We start from the raw sequence: 19,014 nt of genomic DNA on the forward strand, positions 1-19,014 counted from the left end.
AACTTTTTATATAATGAGGATTCCAATTTGGGGTATACAATTCAAAATCACATTCACATCTATAAACTAGATTACTGTTCACAAAAATGTACAGATGTTAATCCAAAACAGGAGTACAGCAGATATGTATTATTTCCTTTATCATTTTTCACTTTCAACATGATGAAATTGACAAGTATCCTTTCCAATGCTCAATTTTCCACAATTAAGACTGAAAATCGTCTAATATATTCCACTTGTTTATTTAAAATACCCAGTAGCTGAAACTCTCTGGGTAACATACAAAACACTCTAAAAATATAATCTGAGTAAAAACATATGATAAAATCAAATCAAATATGAAATATTTTATATCTTTATATGAAATAAATATATTTCATATAAAATGAAATATTCATATAAAATGAAAAATAAAATATTTGATATGTTTATATGAAATATACATTCAACAAAACAGACCACAACCTACTTCTTGGTAAACTAGAAAAATGTAGGATAGATAGCATCACCAGCATAAGGATTTGTAACTGGCTGACAAACTGTACTCAACGAATAGTCCTTAACTGTACTACATCTACAAGGAAGGAAGGAAGCTTAGGCCCAGTACTATTCAATATCTTCATAAATGACTTAGATGAAACAATAGAATGGGAACTCTTCAAATTTGCAGATGACACTAAGCTGGCAGGAATAGCCAACACTCCAGAAGACAAATTCAGGATCCAAAAAGATCTTGACAGACTTGAACAATGGGCCCTATCCAACAACATGAAATTTAATGTGGAGAAAAGCAAGGTTTTACACCTAGGCAGCAGAAACCAAAAGTACAAATATAGATTAGGCAAAACCTGGCTCAAAAACAGTAACTGTGAGAGAGACCTATATGTGGCACCAGCCAAAAAGCAATACAATCCTTAGTTGTATAAACAGAGGCATAGAATCAAAATCACCTGAAGTAATAGTACCACCTTATAAATCCTTAGTAAGACGACACCTGAAATACTGCATCCAGTTTTGGTCACCACATTACAAAATAGATGTTGAGACTTTGCAAAGAAGAGTAACGAAGATGTTTAAGGGCCTGGAGACCAAAACATATTAAGAGCGGTTGCAGGAATTGGGTATGGCTAGTCTAGAGAAAAGATGGACTAGGGAGGACATGATAGCAGTATTCTGGTGTTTTGAGGGGCTGCCACAAAGAAGAGAGGGTCAACTGTATTTATTTATTTATTTATTTATTTATTTATTTATTTATTCATTATTCATTCATTTATTTATTTATTTATTTATTTATTTATTTATTATTTTATTCAATTTGTATACCGCCCTTCTTCTAGTGGACTCAGGGCGGTGCACAGCCAAAACTAAAACACATACCAATACAAAATTTAAAATCTTTAAAAGAATTTCATGACTTTGGCCCCAAAATTTAAAACATTCAAACTAAAACCCATTGACAATTTAAAAAACTAAAAAAGCTAGAAAAGGGTGGGTGGGGGGGGTTCACGCCAGCCCTGCTTGATGGAAAAGTTTTTAGGGCACGGCGAAAGACCCGGAGATCTGATATCCTTCGTATCTCCGGGGGCAAATTGTTCCAGAGGGCAGGAGCTGCCACAGAGAAGGCCCTCCCCCTGGGGGTCGCCAGCCAACATTGCCTGGCTGACTGCACCCTGAGGAGTCCCTCTCTGTGGGAGCGTACTGGTCGGTGGGAGGCTATTGGCGGCAGAATACCCATTTATATAATAGCTTATTTTCCAAAGCAACAAAAGGTAAGACAAGAAACAATGGATGAAACTAATCAAGGAGAGAAGCAACTTGGAATTAAAGAGAAACTTCCTAACAGTGAGGACAATTAACCAGTGGAACAGCTTGCCTTCAGAAGTTGTAGGTGCTTCATCACTGGAGGTTTTTAAGAAGAGACTGGACAGCCACCTATCTGAAATGGTATACGGTCTCCTGCTTGAGCAGGGGGTTGGACTAAAAGATCTCCAAAGTCCCTTCCAGCTCTATTCTGATTGATCAAAACACCATATGAACTAAGCAACAGCATGGCAGTTCTTCAAAAACTAAGAATTATAATCAAATAAAAATCAATTAAAAAACCTGGAACGGTCTTTATCTGGTAATAAAATAATGCCAACGTAGGCGCCAGAGCCTCTCTGGGAAAAAAAGTCCAAAAATAGGATAATACCAAAGAAAAACCTCCCTCTTTGGAAAGGCCCACCTCATCTCCTTTGATGAAGATACCTAATTTAGATGATCTTATAGTCCAGGTAGGCACACATGGGAGAAGATGCTCCTTCAGGTACCTGGTCCTAAGTCAAGAAACATATATGCATCTCATTAAGTTTACTCAGAGATACATATCTGAGGTAAATAGAGGATCATATGACTTCTGTATAAGCACAATTAATTCTCTCCACATTCAATCCAACTCCCAGTCACCACCACAAGAGATGTGTTATATAAAATATTTAAAGATCTGGCTACCAGTTATAGTAACTGATTACAGCAAACTGAATATCTAAAACCAGTTTGAAGGACATGTTTGACTATATGTAAAGATTACTAAAGTAATTTTTAACATATAAAAAAAAAGAATTCAATGACGAAACAATATTTTAAGCTATGCAGAGGGATTCTCCTCATTTCTTTGGGGGGACATATGGGGGGAATCAAACTATGTAAGAACAGAGAAAGTAAAATTAAGGCCACATCAAAACACAGAGAAGGAAAAGGAAAGTCTGTAGCATTCTCAGATTTCAGCTGGGCTTTCACTCTTGGTATTCAGCAGTGATGCCTGCATTACAAATGGAGAATCACAAATACAAGCATTCTTCTCCAGAGAGTGAAATTCAGTATCTATTGCAAATTTCTCAGATTCAACATAAGATGAACTACATCTAACCTTGAACAAGGGGAAAAGAAACGCTAGAAGAATAAGGCAACAGTATTTTGATTATTCCACAAATATACTGGAATAAACCACAAAGGCATGTTCAAGATCTGCAGCTGAACTCATATTCTCAAAGGGCACAAGCACTTTAACCAGCAGAGATCATCAGGGATTTTATCCATCAAAGAGACTTTCTCTCCAACAACTTCTCCACAGAAGAATTTGGGCAATGGAGGACACAGTTTCCTCTGCAATAGATTCAGATTTATTTTTTTTGCCACAACTTTATCCATCCTTGCCAGAGAATAAACCCTTTGACAAAGTCCAGAGAATATTTGAAGAGACCTGCAAAACATTGTCTTTCTTCTCTGATGTCCTTTTTTCCCCTACAATAATACACAAGAGTAGTGTATAATTCACTACTCTTGTGTATTATTGTAGGGGAAAAAAGTAGTGTATAATTCGCTACTCTTGAGTATTCACAAGATGAAACCTACTGGTTTTGGAAATGAGCCAACAACTGCAAATAAAACCCTAATTATTTTTAAAAAATATTATTTCCCTAAAATCATGAATTATGATTCCAGCGTTCTCATAAGTCCTCTAATTTACAAGAAAAACAATATGATTGTTCATCACCCTTTTTCCCTTCCAGAAGGAAAAAAAAAAACAACCCAACTGAATCCACCTCTTCCCAACATAATCCAAATTTCCATTTGGATCTATCAAACACAACTCAGTGATGCCAGACTGGATCTGCAAACACATCCAAAAACTGTCACATTCAGAATCACCATGGTATCATGTTCTCCTAGAGTCCTCCGTTGAATTCAACAGACTGAAGCAAGGAAGGAGAGGTCTGAATGATAAATACACCATACAGTTTAACTGGAGTGCTAAATCATCACTTTAACACTCAGGCCTCCCACCTTCACATATTGTTTTTACGCTCCTCTCTTTTCCCCGACCCGTTTTTCTGTCTTGTCCCATCTTTTTCCATATGCAATTTTCGGGCAGATTTTTGTTTAAATAAAAACGTATCCCAAGAGTTATCCATAAAGAATCTCCAGTTCAAAAGCCTGCTTCCACCACCATCACCCCGCCAAATCCCAGGAGGAAAAAACATTTTCCACCCGTCAAATAAAAATATAATGGCTCTCTCTGCCCTTCCCCCTCTCCCCCGTTTCACATACCATTAAGCAGGGCGCCCCTCCTGTTTAAAAAGTTTTGATCTTTGCAAATGACCTTCGCAAAACTTCTGCGCAGCAGATGTGGGAACAGCGGGGGCGTCTCATCCTTCCTCCCGCTCCGGATTGATCCCCGTCCCGCGGCGCCTCTTTCTCCAATTTGAGGCCGAAGCCAGTTTCCGAACCAAGCAAGGGGATTTCGGTGCTGGTTTAAAAATATATACCCGCTCTCTTCCATCGCCCCAGGGTCGAGCTAGACTGCCCGTAAAGGCAGAGCGGAGAAGACGGGAAAAGTTCCCCAAGAGTTAGAGCAGGAAAGGAGAGGCACCCACTGACCGAGTGGACGGAAATCGTGGGAATCCACACCAGCGCCCCTCGCAGCTGCCCCTTTGCCCAGCTTCCCCCTCCCCACAGGACATGAAAACAACCCCCACTTACCGTCTCGCCCGAGACGCAGGCCGATAAGGCGAAGGCAAGCACCATCCACACGTTCCACATTATTCCCGCGTTGCAGCTCTCGCTGCGGCCCGCAACGAAAGGAAGGCGGCGTGAAAAGAGGCGCCCCGCAGATTCCTTCCCCCCGAAGGAGCGATCTGCCAAGCCGGGCAGCAAAGCGCTGACTAACGATCCGGCCGGGAGCGACGGCCTCGCTGGCTCCCCTTTCGCTCCCCTGCCTTCCTCTCTCTCTCTCTCTCTCCCCCTCGGCTCCTTTCACCCGCCGCTCCTCACTTGTCGGCGTGCTTCAGGGCGGAGTTGGCCGGCTGGCGAGGAACGGAGGGGGTGGATGGATGGAGAGGTAGGTGGACGGATGGATGGATGGGTAGGTAGGTAGGTAGGTGGGTGGGTGGGCTGCTGCCCGGCGCTTCGCGGGCCCGCGACCTCGCCTGCCCGGCTCTCCCGCTCTCGAGGCTGCGGGCGCAAAGAAGAAAGTTTGCAGTCCGGGCAGCGGCAGCAGCAGCAGCGGAGCAACCGAGGCGCGCGCGCTCCCGAGCGTTTTCCTCGCTCCCCCTGGAGGATGGGGAAGAAAAGCCGAGCCGAGCCGAGCCACAAGCGAGCCGGTCCTCCTCAGCTGCTTCCACTTCGCCTGGCCTCGCTTTTCTTCCGCCGTCTGCGAGAAGCGACTCCTAGTTAAAGCCTGGCGAAATTCCTGCAGGATTACAACACAGATTGGCAGGTCCTTCAGCCACTGGGAGGGCGCTCGCCGCGGCAGCCGGGGCTCGGTTTGGCCTCTTGCGAAGCCCGGCTAATCCCTCCCCGGGACCGCTACCCACCTCTCCTCCTCCGCTTCTTCGCCTCCTGTCTGTCTGCCCGCCCGGCCGCCCAGCCTCCCCCGCTTTCCCGCGCCTGCTCCAAGTCCACCTTGGATGCCCCGGGAAAGCGCTCCGCTCCCGGTCCACGCCGCGAGTGAGTCGCGCTGCCCTGCTCGGGGAGAGCGTCGCTCGACATCGGCCCCGGCGCTTCAAGCTTCTTCTGCCGGCGGAAAAGGCAGAGTTTTGAGCAAAGTGCCGCCGCATACTTGCAGAGGTGCAACTGAAAGGGGGGGGGGGGCTTTGCTGGCATTTGCTAATGAAGGAGCATCTCCGTCCAATTGAAGAAGCATCTTGGTTTGCTTGGACTATTTAAATGCCCTGTGCAGAGGCATCTTATGATTAAAGCTGCCCTACGCTTTTTGCTCGAGGGGTTTTCATACATGCTCTGAAAAAGCACTTCCTCCTGTTTCCAGAGTCCCTGTAGTCTCCAAAAATAATCCTCCCTCTCCCTCTTTCTCTCTCTCTCTGTTCAAGTCAGTGTTGGCTCTAGTAACTGCCTGGACAAGTCTCTGCAGTGTCCTTGGCAAGATTTTTGAGAAATGGTTTGCCATTGCTTCCTTCCTAGGACAGAGAGAGAATGACTGGCCCAAGTTTGCCCAGCTGACTTCCTGCCTAAGGCAAGACTAGAACTCACATCTCCCAGTTTCTATTCTGGTGCCTTAATCACTATGCCAAACTGGTACTGACTCTCTTCCCTGACCACAGACCATCTCCTCTAGGTAGCTAAGGAACTGCTTGACTACTGAAAACATTTTTTTTTCTGAGCATATGGCCTTTTTTCTTGTAGTGTTTCCACCTTTGACTACCATGATGGGGTAAGAGTATAAGCCTGAATACTTCTCAGTATCAGTCGCTGGAGCAAAAAACAAGCTGGCTGTGCTAGTGTCATCATTTCCTATCAAATGCCTATTGTGTATCTGATGTACTCAATATTGTGCCCTTTGTATACATTCAATTGGGGCATCTTTTTGGCTTCCAATAGGCATTTACATCCTTAATAGTTTCCCTAGAAAGTTGGTTGGATTCCAGAGGAAGCTATTATTGTGCCATCGTCTTATTTATTGATCTAATTTCACAGAACGGATGTGGAATCCAGGACAAAGTCTTTTACTGGAAATCTCTCATTTGGTCTTTTTTCCTACAAGAAAAAAGTATTGACATACTGTACTACTCTATCATTACATGAATGGCATTTGTTTCTTGGGTGAGCTTTTTCCTTTCTTCATTTTTTTTCTAAGTAAAAATTGAGACGTCAGCTATATTAAATTAAATATTGACAGCGAGAGCAGACATTATAAACACCCTGAATAAAAGGACACCAAACTGATCAGAAATATTTATCTAGAGCAATAAATCAGTTTCTGCCTATTTGGTTCCCATGGTATTGTACCAATAAAAAATCCAAAAAGATATGACTTTAAATAAACGTTGCTATGCAATCCAAGGAGGAAGCATGTCCAATCCACAGCTCATGGGGCACATGCAGTCCTGAATAGCTAGTAATGTGGGCCCACAAGTTTGTAATTTAAAAAAAAATGATGAAGGGAAAATGAAGGGAAATTTGCTGTTTGTACACATTAAATACATTATATATTTTAAATGCGGCCCAAGACAATTCCTCTTCACTCTATGCAGTCCAGGCAAACCAAAAGATTGGACATACATGCTGTATAGGTACAAACTGATAATATTACAGAAGGAATAGTCCAGCTAAACTACTAAATGTCAAGCTAGGAAGAACCAATCTTGCAAGAGTAGGAGTTTCATAAATGGGAAATATATTTAAGGTTATTATCACAAGATCTGTAATAGCAAAAAAAAAAAAAAAGGAAATTGCTAATGGAATTGGAACAAAGAAAGGGCTAAAATTAGAATGTTATAACTAAAACTTCAGGATAGTTAAAGCTGTATTTCAAACAGTTATTCTAATGTTCCTTCTTAATAGCATAGTTTGTTTAGCCATTATCACTCTTCACTTCCTAAAATTTGGTCTCTGTCACCTCTTGTTCCCTTTCAGTCAGAATTTTCTCTACATACACATGGTTCGATATCTTTATTGCATCCTCATTTGCAGCAATGGCCATTCTGTTATATGCTGTTTTTTAAATTATCCATAGCCTTTTCCACTTCATCATCATCCACTTCTTTTTATATGCTTCCCGTAAGTGTAATTTCACAATACTTCTATCACATTCTTTATTAAAATACTTTTTAATCTGTACCGAACAGCTTCCATATCCTGTTTCTTAAGTCTACTTTCTACTTATTCTCTTGAGAGCTGTTTAGAGAAGTTTACACTGTGCTGGTGGGACCACACTTGGAATATGGTGCCCAGTTCTGATCACCATGATACAATAGAGATGTTGAGACCCTGGAAAGTATTTAGAGAAGAGCAACAACGATAATGAAGGATCTGGACACTAAATTGTATGATAAATGGTTGAGGGAATTAGGTATGTCCAGTTTATTGAAGACAAGGATTAGAGGGGACATGATAACTGCCTTCCAATACTTGAGGGGCTATCATAAAGAAGAGAAGATTGACTTATTCTCTAAGCCTAAGGCATCATAGGGCAGGATAAGAAGTAATTGATGGAAAGTTGTTAAAGAGAGGTCCAACCTAGAAATAAAGAGACATTTTCTGGCAGTGAGAACAATTAATAAATGGAATGGCTTGCCTCCTAGGGTTATGGGTCTCCCACATGGGAGGTTTTCAAGTAGACTGGACAGCCATTTGATTTTTGCTTTGAGCAGTGGGTTGTACTAGAAGACCTCAGAAGTCCCTTCCAATCTATGATTCTATGATTTGATGATTCATTGCTTAGTGGGAACTTGTGACAAAGATGAGTAGCTTCCAAAAATACAATTCATTATTATTATTATTATTATTATTTATTAAATTTCTATACCGCCCTTCTCCAAATAGGACTCAGGGCGGTGCACAGCCAAGATAAAAACAAAGATAAATACAAAATTTAAGAACAATATTAAAATAATTAAATGTTTTGGCCGAAATTAAGATAACCCAATTTAAAATCAATTTAAAATTTAACTCAGGCCAGCCCAGCTTGTTGAAATAAATAGGTTTTCAGGGCCCGACGAAAAATCCGGAGGTCTGTTATTATACGTAACTCTGGGGGAAGGTTGTTCCAGAGGGTGGGCGCCGCCACAGAGAAGGCTCTCCCCCTGGGGGTCGCCAGCCGACATTGTCTGGCGGACGGCACCCTGAGGAGGCCCACTCTGTGCGAGCGTACTGGCCGGTGGGAGGCTATTGGTGGCAGAAGGCGGTCTCGTAAGTACCCTGGCCCTAAGCCATGGAGCGCTTTAAAGGTGGTCACCAACACCTTGAAGCGCACCCGGAAGACCACTGGGAGCCAGTGCAGCTCGCGCAGGAGAGGTGTCACATGGGAGCGCCTCGTCGCCCCCATAATCCCCCGCGCGGCCGCGTTCTGGACCAGCTGGAGCCTCCGGGTGCACCCCAGGGGGAGCCCCATGTAGAGAGCGTTGCAGTAGTCCAGGCGGGAAATGACTAGTGCCTGAGTGACTGTGCGTAGAGAGTCCCGATCTAGAAAGGGGCGCAGCTGGCGTATCAGGCGAACCTGATAAAAAGCCCCCCTGGCCACGGCCGTCAAATGATCTTCTAAAGACAGCCGTGCGTCCAGGAGGACGCCCAAGTTGCGAGCCCTCTCCGTGGGGGCGAGTGATTCGCCCCCAATAGCCAGCGATGGCGTCAGCTGGCTATATCGGGACGCTGGAAGCCACAGCCACTCGGTCTTGGAGGGGTTGAGTCGGAGCCTGTTTCTCCCCATCCAGGCCCGCACGGCCTCCAGGCACTGGGACATCACTTCAAGGGCATCGTTGGGGTGGCCTGGGGTGGAGATGTACAGCTGGGTGTCATCAGCGTACTGATGGAACTCCACCCCAAAGCCACGGATGATCTCACCCAGCGGCTTTACATAAATGTTGAACAGAAGGGGCGAGAGGACCGACCCTTGTGGCACCCCACAAGCAAGGTGCCTCGGGGTCGACCGCTGCCCCCCCGTCAACACAGATTGCGACCGGTCAGAGAGGTAGGAGGAGAACCACCGCAGAACGGTGCCCCCCACCCCCAACCCCGCCAACCGGTGCAACATGATACCATGGTCGATGGTATCAAAAGCCGCTGAGAGGTCTAACAGGACCAGGATAGAGGAGCAACCCCTATCCCGAGCCCTCCAGAGATCATCCACCAACGCGACCAATGCCGTTTCCGTGCTGTGCCCAGGCCGGAAGCCGGACTTCATCACAGCTACCATCAGCATGGTCACTCTGTTTATAAATTGTAGTAGTCATCTTGACAGTGGAAGATATACGTGTCTCCTTACCTAGTCTCACTGAATTATTTATGGTTTACTTCTAAAGTTTTTATTTTCTCCTGTAGTGACAGTTTAAATATATATTTTAAATAGTAGATTTATTAATATGTTACAGATTTTAAAACAGCTGAAATTCAGATTCCTGATTTCAACAGTCGCTGTACTTGCCACGGGTCCACTCATGCTTGCTTGGGAGAAAGACTCACTGAGTTCAGCAGAACTTATTTTCACAAAGGTGTATTTATAACTGATTAGAAAGGGAATCAAATTCTTTTTAAACCCATGAACAAGCTTTGAGATTTTTTTTGGTCAGCAGCATCTAGAGCAGGACTAAATGTCTTGCAACAACAGTAAAACCAGCACTACAAAAAAAAACCAGCACTACTATTTGGCACTAGACAACATTTGTTATAGAAACCATCAATGGTTTTCTCTCCTCTGGAAATGGAAGAGAGCTAGAACTGGAATCACATGAAAAGCATTAAGAAGTTATTAGTCCTCCTTCAGACCTTCAAAGAATCTCAACAAAGAACAAAGGGGGGGGGGGGAGAATTGATTTTTAGCAATTAGGGAAATCATTATCTGAAAACCAGAAATTCAATTTCCTGTTGTGTATTATATATGTGCATGCACACAGGCATGTACTAGTAAAGTAGAACTACAAACATACATTTCAAAAATGATTAAACAGCTCAAATGTATTAGAACCCATGCCTGTAATTAATTGATCAATTACATGTCATCAAGTCATTTTTAACTCCTAGCAACAGCATACAAATAAGTAATTCTTTTTTTAAAAAAATCTTTAAAAAAACCTTTCTTTAGCTTACATAAGTGCCCACTCAACATGCTTCATAACACTTCCCCTCTCCGTGAGCATTTAAAATTGAATTAGTAATTGTAGAAAGGAAATATTAACTTAACAAGACAAACATATCACTGACGTTTTCTGAATAGTAGCTCCCTAGATTTATTTTGCTCCAGGCAAGTTGGAGCCAGAATACAATTAACTAATTGTTAGTCCTGGAAAATGAAAGAAGTGTGCTTTTAAGTGACTATCTATGTGGCAGATTGGCTCAGAAAGTTATTTGTGGTAGTTGGGGAGTTTTGATTCTTTTTCTGAGTAGAATTGAATATATGTGGCTCAGCATCATGGATTTTGTTGCCAGGGCATTGACTTTAGGAATGGTACACTTAGAGATGAGATGCAGATGGAATGGTGGGAAAGGATGTAACAGATCCAGCAATTCAGGCAACCCCCATGCTCTTTGTCAGAGGTCTTCAAACTTGGCCTCTTTAAGACTTGTGGACTTCAACTCCCAGAATTCTGGAAGTTGAAGTCCACAAATCTTAAAGTGGCCAAGTTTGAAGACCTCTGCTCTTTGTATTGAACAGGACAGTTTCATGTGTTGTACGATAACAAAATCTGCCCTGTTAAAATTCATTTATAACTAATGATTGACTCTGAGAAAAATATGTTTGGGTCCTTCTGCATCTCACATGCTCTCAGAAAAGCTTATAATTTAAATAATATTAAATAATATTAAATAATATAATTTAAATAATATTAGTGCAGAAAAACAACAAAATACCAATAAAGTAACAGATATAGGACTCTTCAGCAAGGCTAAAATAAGTGATGGCCCTACGGCTAAAAAAAACCCATCTATACGTTGTATAATAACTTTTGACTAAATTCTGATCAGTCTCAGCACTGCACTTTCCACACTTAAATAATACATCTACAATACAGTAGAATTCTTGTAGCTGTATACTTCAGATGTCTTGGGCCCACAACTGTGGAATAGTCTGGTACATTTGCTCAAGCAAAAGCTGTGCTAAGCACTCTAGTGCCCTCTGATGATATACTTTCAAATACCCATTGCTGTAATCCTTATCTGATTCCCACAGCTGTTGTCAATCCATAAGAACTTTCTCCAATGAAGCTATAATAGGCCCAGTTTCCTTTGTCCTCCATTTCTAAGGGGGCTACTGCAACTGTCAAGAAGATACTGGCAGCTATACAACCTCAACAGACCGTAATGTAGACAACATTTTTGGTTACACCAGCTAGCAGCATCCAGCCAGCTTGGCTAATCTTTAAAAAATAAATAAATAAGGAGGGTCAGAACTGATTAGTATTTGGATGGAAAACTGCCAGGAAAGGCTATAGATTGCATGGGGTGTGTGGTAGGGGACAGTTGTTTTGTGTATGTGTGTTTTAACATCCTGGAATGGAAGATAACAATGGCAAACCATTTGCGTGGTGTTGCCAAGAAAACTACAGAGATGTATCCATATAGTCAGCAAAAGTCAAACATAACTCAAACCAGGTTTTATCTTGCTTGGGCAATATTTTTGGTGCCAAAGCTTGGATTGCTTAATAGAGATGGGGATGTTCTTACATATGTAAATACATTATTTCATCCTCTTCCTTCCAGCAGATCATTAGGAGGGAGAGGAAAGCAATAAGATTTCATTCTTCCTTCCAGCAGCCTTGCTTGAAGGTTGCTTATTCTGTACTGTGGATCATCAGTAATTTTGAGCAGGTTCACTGGGAGACAGGGAGAAGCCAAGGTCTGCTCTCAGTACAGTAATTTTGAAAGGGTCATTGAGAAAGAATTCTTTAATACAAGCGAATTGATCTGCTTGATAAACTATACACTTAATGATTGGAAAAAGAGGAGGTGTTCCCTAAGGAATGAATGTTTGCAACCAACATGCAGCTTTGAAAACATAGCTTGCCCATGTGTACTTCAAAGATCCTCATAGGTTAAATCCTGTGCTTTGCCGTTTATGAATTGGAGGCACTCCAATACTTTTCTCCAAGGGAACAGATTGATATTTAATTGTGGCTTACAATTGCTCTCATCATCAACAGCCGTTCAGTCATGCCCAACCTCTGGCCATTCTATGTGTCAATACTCTCCATGCCCCTCTGCCTTGCAATACATCCTTCAGATCCTCCATGCTCATCTGGTGTCATCCTTTATAATGCCAGCCAATAGGTACTAGGGAAGTCCCTTCTCCTTTTTCCACTGATCACTCCCAGCATGATTGATTTTTCAGCTTATATGACAATGACCAAAGTATGATAGCCTTTGGTGATCTTGGGTTCAATTGCCTTGGCTTACAAATGCCATTAGACCAGAAAGGAAAGACAAAGTCCATCGTTGCTTAAGTAAATAATACGTTATGTATCTGTACATACTATATTTTCCGGCGTATAAGACGACTTTTTAACACATGAAAATCTTCTCAAAAGTCGGGGGTCGTCTTATACGCCGGGTGTCATTCTCCTGTAACCAGGCAGACCAGCCCGAAAGGCTCTGACGAGCCTTAAATGGCTCTGGCGATCCAAGCTCTGATGATCCCAGCTTTGCCTGCTAATCAGGCAACTCAGCTGGGATTGCCAGAGCCATGTAAAAGGAAAAAAGTTTTCCCCCTCCAGCTTGCTTACCTTAGCTGCTAGTCGCAACGCTTGCCTTGCTTCACTTGCCTGAATCCATTCCATCAGCAAGCCACTCCCTGCCTGCAATCAAGCAGGCAGGGAGTTGTGGACCTCAACTCCCATAATTCCTCAGCCAGCAAAACAAAGCTGGCTGAGGAATTCTGGGAGTTGAAGTCTACAAGTCTTAAAGTTGCCAAGGTTGGAGATCCCTGATCTATTGGGTAAGTTTTTTCCCCTTTGGGAGCTTTAAAAAAATAGTTTATTGTTTTTTTTTTTAAATTGTTCTTTTTTAGAGCTAGCCATTTAAAGTTTAGGAAGTTTTAAATTTAGTTTTCATATAAAAATAAAAATAAAATAAAATAATATTTGTGCAGCTTTCTGAGATTTAGTGTGTTTCTGTAGTGTTTCACTCTAACTACACAAACACACAAAATCTCACAAAGCTGTATGTGGAATCTTGTGTGTGTAAAGTGTGAAAGTTGTTTTTTTGGGCTTTTTGTGGCTGTGTTTGTTGCAGGGGCCATTTTGGGTCTAGCACAGCTGCTTTTACATTGTGGGTGAGCCAGTTGATGTTTTTAAATTTTTATTTGGTGTGCTTTGGAAGAGGGGTAGTCTTATACGGTGAGTATAGACCAAACCCTATATTTTAACAGGAAAAGTCGGGGGTCGTCTTATACGCCCAGTCGTCTTATACGCCAGAAAATATGGTACATAACGATGGTTAGTTTCCATTGTAGCTGGAGTACCAATCAAAGCCCCCACAGCTTCTCTCCAAATGCTACCAAGTTTTAATTTTTAATTGACTGAAAAGGTATAAACATAATACTTTAAAAGTAACATAATTAGTTTTCTGTTGTCAATCTATATTATTTTGGTGTGCAGCCTCTGGCATCATGTGGCCCTTGACTCTAAGTGTCTGCCTAGAAAAATCTCACCCAATATCTGCTGAGGGCATACTTTTCACATTTTGCTTTTTTTTTCTTCCTATTTTCTTTTTTCGCACCTGAATCTATATAAGCTCTATTTGCATCTCAACAAAATTGTTAGATATATAGAGTAAAGGGCATCCTTTCTTCATATTTTAGCACAATACATTTTTAGCGCAATCTATCCACTCTGAATATGATATATCTCAACTAGAGACCATAGTCTCTTTCAAGCTTTTTGGCTTTTTATTTTTGCATCCATTTGCACTGTATCTGTCTCCTCGGTATGTATATCTATATAAATAAACATGTCAGCTAACGGTACTTTATGCATTTTTATGATTCTCAGATTGTGTTTTCTAAAGTAATCACAAAGTTTGAGGCATGGCTCAGAGCTCACACTGCCTGTGCTGTTTTGAAATGTGTTGTCTTTTACTATTCAGCTCATTTCCTCTCTCTTTTTTTACATGTACATATGCAGTAAATTTGCCTACTGTTACAGGATGAAACTCATATGCTGAAGAGAGGGTCTCAGATGACATCTTTTTGAGATAAAGAGGCAGCTGAGCTGCTGCTCCTAACTAGTAGCTAAAAAGAAAGAAACTCTCAACGAGATGTTAGATAAAGGAGGTGGTGATGATAATGATAGATAAATTATATTAATAGATATTACAATGGTGTGTTCTGCAGAAGAAGCTATTCTATACAGAGGAAATACTAATGGTGGACACCATGGTTAGTGATTGAAGCCCCATTCCTTTTTAATATTTCTTGCACATATATCACATGGATATAAAATATGGGTGTTGGCTGGGTTTTCAGGTTGTATCTTCCATTTCAAACTGTTTACCATACTCTGCTGACATCCACATTTGTTTTCATACTGCATTTGTTTTAGAAATCAGATAAAATAATAATATTTTATTATTCTTTGCTCTGTAATTTTTATGCTCATTGGACTCTTCCCTAATTTGATGAGCAAAACCAGGAGAGTAATTATTAGAATGACTTTGTGTCGCCATAAATAAATTATGACAATACATTAAACTTAAAAATAAAATATTGTATAAATGATGGAGGATTGCCATTTTATAGTGATTTTATGTTTGGTGGCTGGATTCAGTGAAGCAATGATTAGTATGTCAGCAATGAAAGAGATAGACATGCAAATATATGCATGCGGATCTCTTGTGTCAGCTTCCTGTATTAAATTAAGAATGGAACTTTTTGCTGGGATTGCATTATTTGTAACAATCCATCTTGTTTTCCTGGCAATAACAACATAAAAGTGGTTGCCATTGCCTTCCTTCAGGACATTTTTTTAGCCTCCTAGATTGGATATATAGTATACTAATTTGCTTAGCAATTGAAAGATAAGCCAAGGTCATCTAGTTGCTATTTTAAGAAGAAATTACACTCTTTTTGTGTATATGTTGAATGAAGGTAAGACAGGACTGTGTAAATGCATAAAGATTTCTGCTATTGTAAGGATAACCAACCAGGTTTGTTTGTTCTTTTTGGGGCCTTTAGGTTAGTCTTGATTCTTAGCAATTGTCTGGACTACTTCCTTCGGTTTTCTTGGCAACGATTTTCAAAAGTGGATGACCATTGCCTTCTTTCTAGACCTGAGATACTTCCTCCAAATCTGAACATTACTGTTTCAGTCAGCCCCTAGAGATGGATCTGGAACAATTTAGCCCATGGCCAAAATTCAACTTCCTACTTTTTTTTTTATTAAAGTAGTTTTTATTGAATATAAATATTAAAAAAGACATACGTAACATATACACAACAAACATTTATACAACATATACACAAAAAGAGTGTAATTTCTTCTTAAGCATTTTTTCAGAGTGATGTTCTACAATTCTGCTTATGATATATTCCTTCACCTCTCCTTAAACTAATAATCCTACCCCCTCACAACAAAAAACAATAGATAGCATGATGGGGAAAGAAAAAGAAAAACTGGAAATGGCACCAAATGTAATACAAGATATGTTTCAAAAGATCCAGGAAACATTGCTCCAAACACAAGAAAAAAATAGCTGAAAATCAGGAAGAAATGAGAACGTTCCATGCAGAGATTAGAAATGAATTAGGAGAAGTCAAGGAAGATATCAAGACCATGAAGGATAAAATTGGGGGCATTCAAAATTCTATAGCAGAAAATGAACAGAGAATTAGGAAAACGGAAACAAAAATAGATCACGTGGAATTAAAAGTAGAAGCAATGGAACAAAAAACCCTACAACTAAATAAAGAAATGTCAGATTCCTTGGCCATGCTCGAAATGGAAAAGGCCTCATACTTCTTGCGTTTTCAAAATATTCCAGAAGAAAAAAATGAGGATTTAGAAGGGAAGATGGTGGAAATTATTGCAGGAATGATACAAAAAAGAGCCAGAAGAAATAAAAGGACAATTGGAAGAAACTTACCGTGTACAAACAAATTATATAAGAAAACACAGACTGGCGAGAGAAGTCCATGTCAAATTCTTAAAAAAATCAATCCGAGATGAAGCCTATAAGAAATCTAGAGAAGAAACGGTGATCTATAATGATAAAGTAATTATAATCTTAAAACAGATACTCCGAAGAGTAAGAAATCTACGACAACAATATCAGTTTTTAACACAACTATTGATCAAATACAAGATAATGTACAGATGGCTGCCAATAGAGGGGATCTTAATTACGTGGGAAGACAAAAAATATAAAATAGACACTCTAGAAAAGGCAAGAGAATTTCATAACACACACTTTAGACTAGAAGAAGAACAAGAAAGCAAGGAGGAAACAGATAGTAAAAGTCAAGAAGAAGAACCAATAGAAACAAATGAAGAAAAAGAAATAAGACAGAGGCAAGAAAAAGAGAGAGAACAGAGAGAAGGTGCAAAAGCTAAGGCACGGATGGAAACAAGAAACACAAAAAAACAGATACGATAGGCAATAGATGAACAGATCAAACTCTTTTTGGTAAACAAAAATGCCCCAAAGAAAAGAAATCAAATTTTCACAAAATTATGAAAATTAGAAGCAGATGTGATATGTCTGTAAGAAGTACACATTCAAAAAGATTATCAAAAAATCCTAGAAAACCCCAAATTAGGAAAACTATATTCATCTCTGGCCCAAAAAAAGAAAAAAGGAGTAGTGATTTACGTAAAAGAAAAAATACAATCTAAACTAGTCTATACAGATGAACAAGGTAGAGTGATGATGGTTGAATTAGAAATAGGAAAGAGGAAAATGTTAATTGTAGTGATTTATGCACCTAACCAAAAACTACAGGTTTTTTTTAAAGACCTACATATAAAATTAGCAGAATTAGAATATGATGCTATTTGTGTAATAGTGGATTATAATGCAATAGTAAATGCAAAGAAGGACTACAAAACTGGGAAAAAAAAACAAAAGAAAAAAGAAATACTTCAACTTCCTACTTTTGATGTAAAGAAACAGTAACACAAATACCTCCCCCAAAATGGCATATAAATCAATATTTAAATAATAAATTATCATGTGGTTTCATTTAGGTTACTTCACAACTAAGTTACCGTACTTAGCCTGTATGTGATTCTAATAGGCGCAAACCACATCAACAAAGATCTACTGATGTGGTGACATAAAAGACAACCGTCTGTACACCAGATTTGGTGCCTGAGTTGGAAGCTGTCTTATTTTGGATGTGTCTAATACTACTAATACAAAGATGAAAGATTTTTAAAATTACATTATTGATACAATTTATGATTTGGAGGATTGTTGCACATCGTTCCTGATTGATGGAATGTGGGTTACAGTATGCTAGCTTGCAAGATAGTTTCTAAATTTTAAAAAACCTAACTTGCATAAAATAGTTTGAGCATGGTTGAGATAAAATGAGGTTGTGATTGGGTTTGTGGCATGCTGATCCAAATGCCAAAACTGAACAATTTTACCTCATAAAAATTAAATTCAAGGCAATGAAAAATATTAAACAAGATTCAGTTAAAAATCTTGCAGATAGCTACAAACGTGTATGAGGTTTGTCATTAGCCATAACTGAACGGGGAAGGAAGTCCACAACCACAGCACCTATACCGAGACTGCCCTCTTTCGATACTTTCTCCATAAACGTGACACCTTCAAGCAGTCTTTTGTATATCTAGGTCCTAAATTATATAGGGCTAGAAATATGAATATAAACACCTTGTATTAGTTTGGAACAAAATGGCAGTTTATGTGATTCAGCAATTGATGGGACAAACTGCTCTCTTCCCCAAGCTAGACAAGTGATTTTTGATAATCAAGTGATAATAAACTGAAAAGATCCTCAAAGTTCTTCAGCTCTGGGTTGGTGATATTCTGAACCTTGAAAAAAGAAAGATCAGTGAAGGAAGAAAAGTAAAACAATTGTAATGAAAATAATGAATCTGCCTGAGCAAAGTTCCATCATTGGGTATCAGCCAATCAACACCAGGTTTATTCTGGTATTCTATTAACATTCTGAATTACAACAGTAATGAAATGTGTTTCCATTACATGTTTCTTAATATGTTTCAGCTGGTCATCATCCAGTGTCAAAACAAAAAGGCCGTGCAAGCTCACAGGGTCACAAGGACTTTGATCTTAGCAGGACTTTGTAGTTGTGGAAAGAAATGGGAGAATATCAATAAAGGTGGGGTGGGGCTGTAGGATGGAGTGTGAGAAAGAAAAATAATCATTCTGGGAGCAGAAAAGAAGTGTTTTATTAAGCATGAGAGAAGAGATAGTTATACATCTCCTTGTTTTGTTTTTATGATGGTGATCATCATCATCTTTTTTCTAAAGTAGGAGTTGCTCAGCTGGTAATGAGGAAAGCCAGCATGCCTCAAAGAAGAAGAAAAAACTTGTATTGATGAACAA

At 40.1% G+C, this 19,014-nt stretch overlaps 1 protein-coding gene across 1 annotated transcript in view; it reads right to left on the reverse strand.

The window, feature by feature from the left end:
• Positions 1–5,162, reverse strand: part of SDC2 (syndecan 2) — an 86,317-nt gene extending 81,155 nt beyond the window's left edge. Inside the window, exon 1 of the mRNA XM_070940442.1 lies at positions 4,522–5,162. Within this exon, the coding sequence (XP_070796543.1) occupies positions 4,522–4,581 (60 nt within the window). The 5' untranslated portion in view covers positions 4,582–5,162. The remainder of the gene's footprint in view (positions 1–4,521) is intronic.
• Positions 5,163–19,014: the final 13,852 nt, after the last annotated feature.

This window comes from Pituophis catenifer, unplaced genomic scaffold (assembly GCF_029215685.1).
Source record: "Pituophis catenifer annectens isolate HBS135680 unplaced genomic scaffold, rPitCat1.0.hap2 SCAF_3, whole genome shotgun sequence".
Lineage (NCBI taxonomy): Eukaryota > Metazoa > Chordata > Lepidosauria > Squamata > Colubridae > Pituophis > Pituophis catenifer.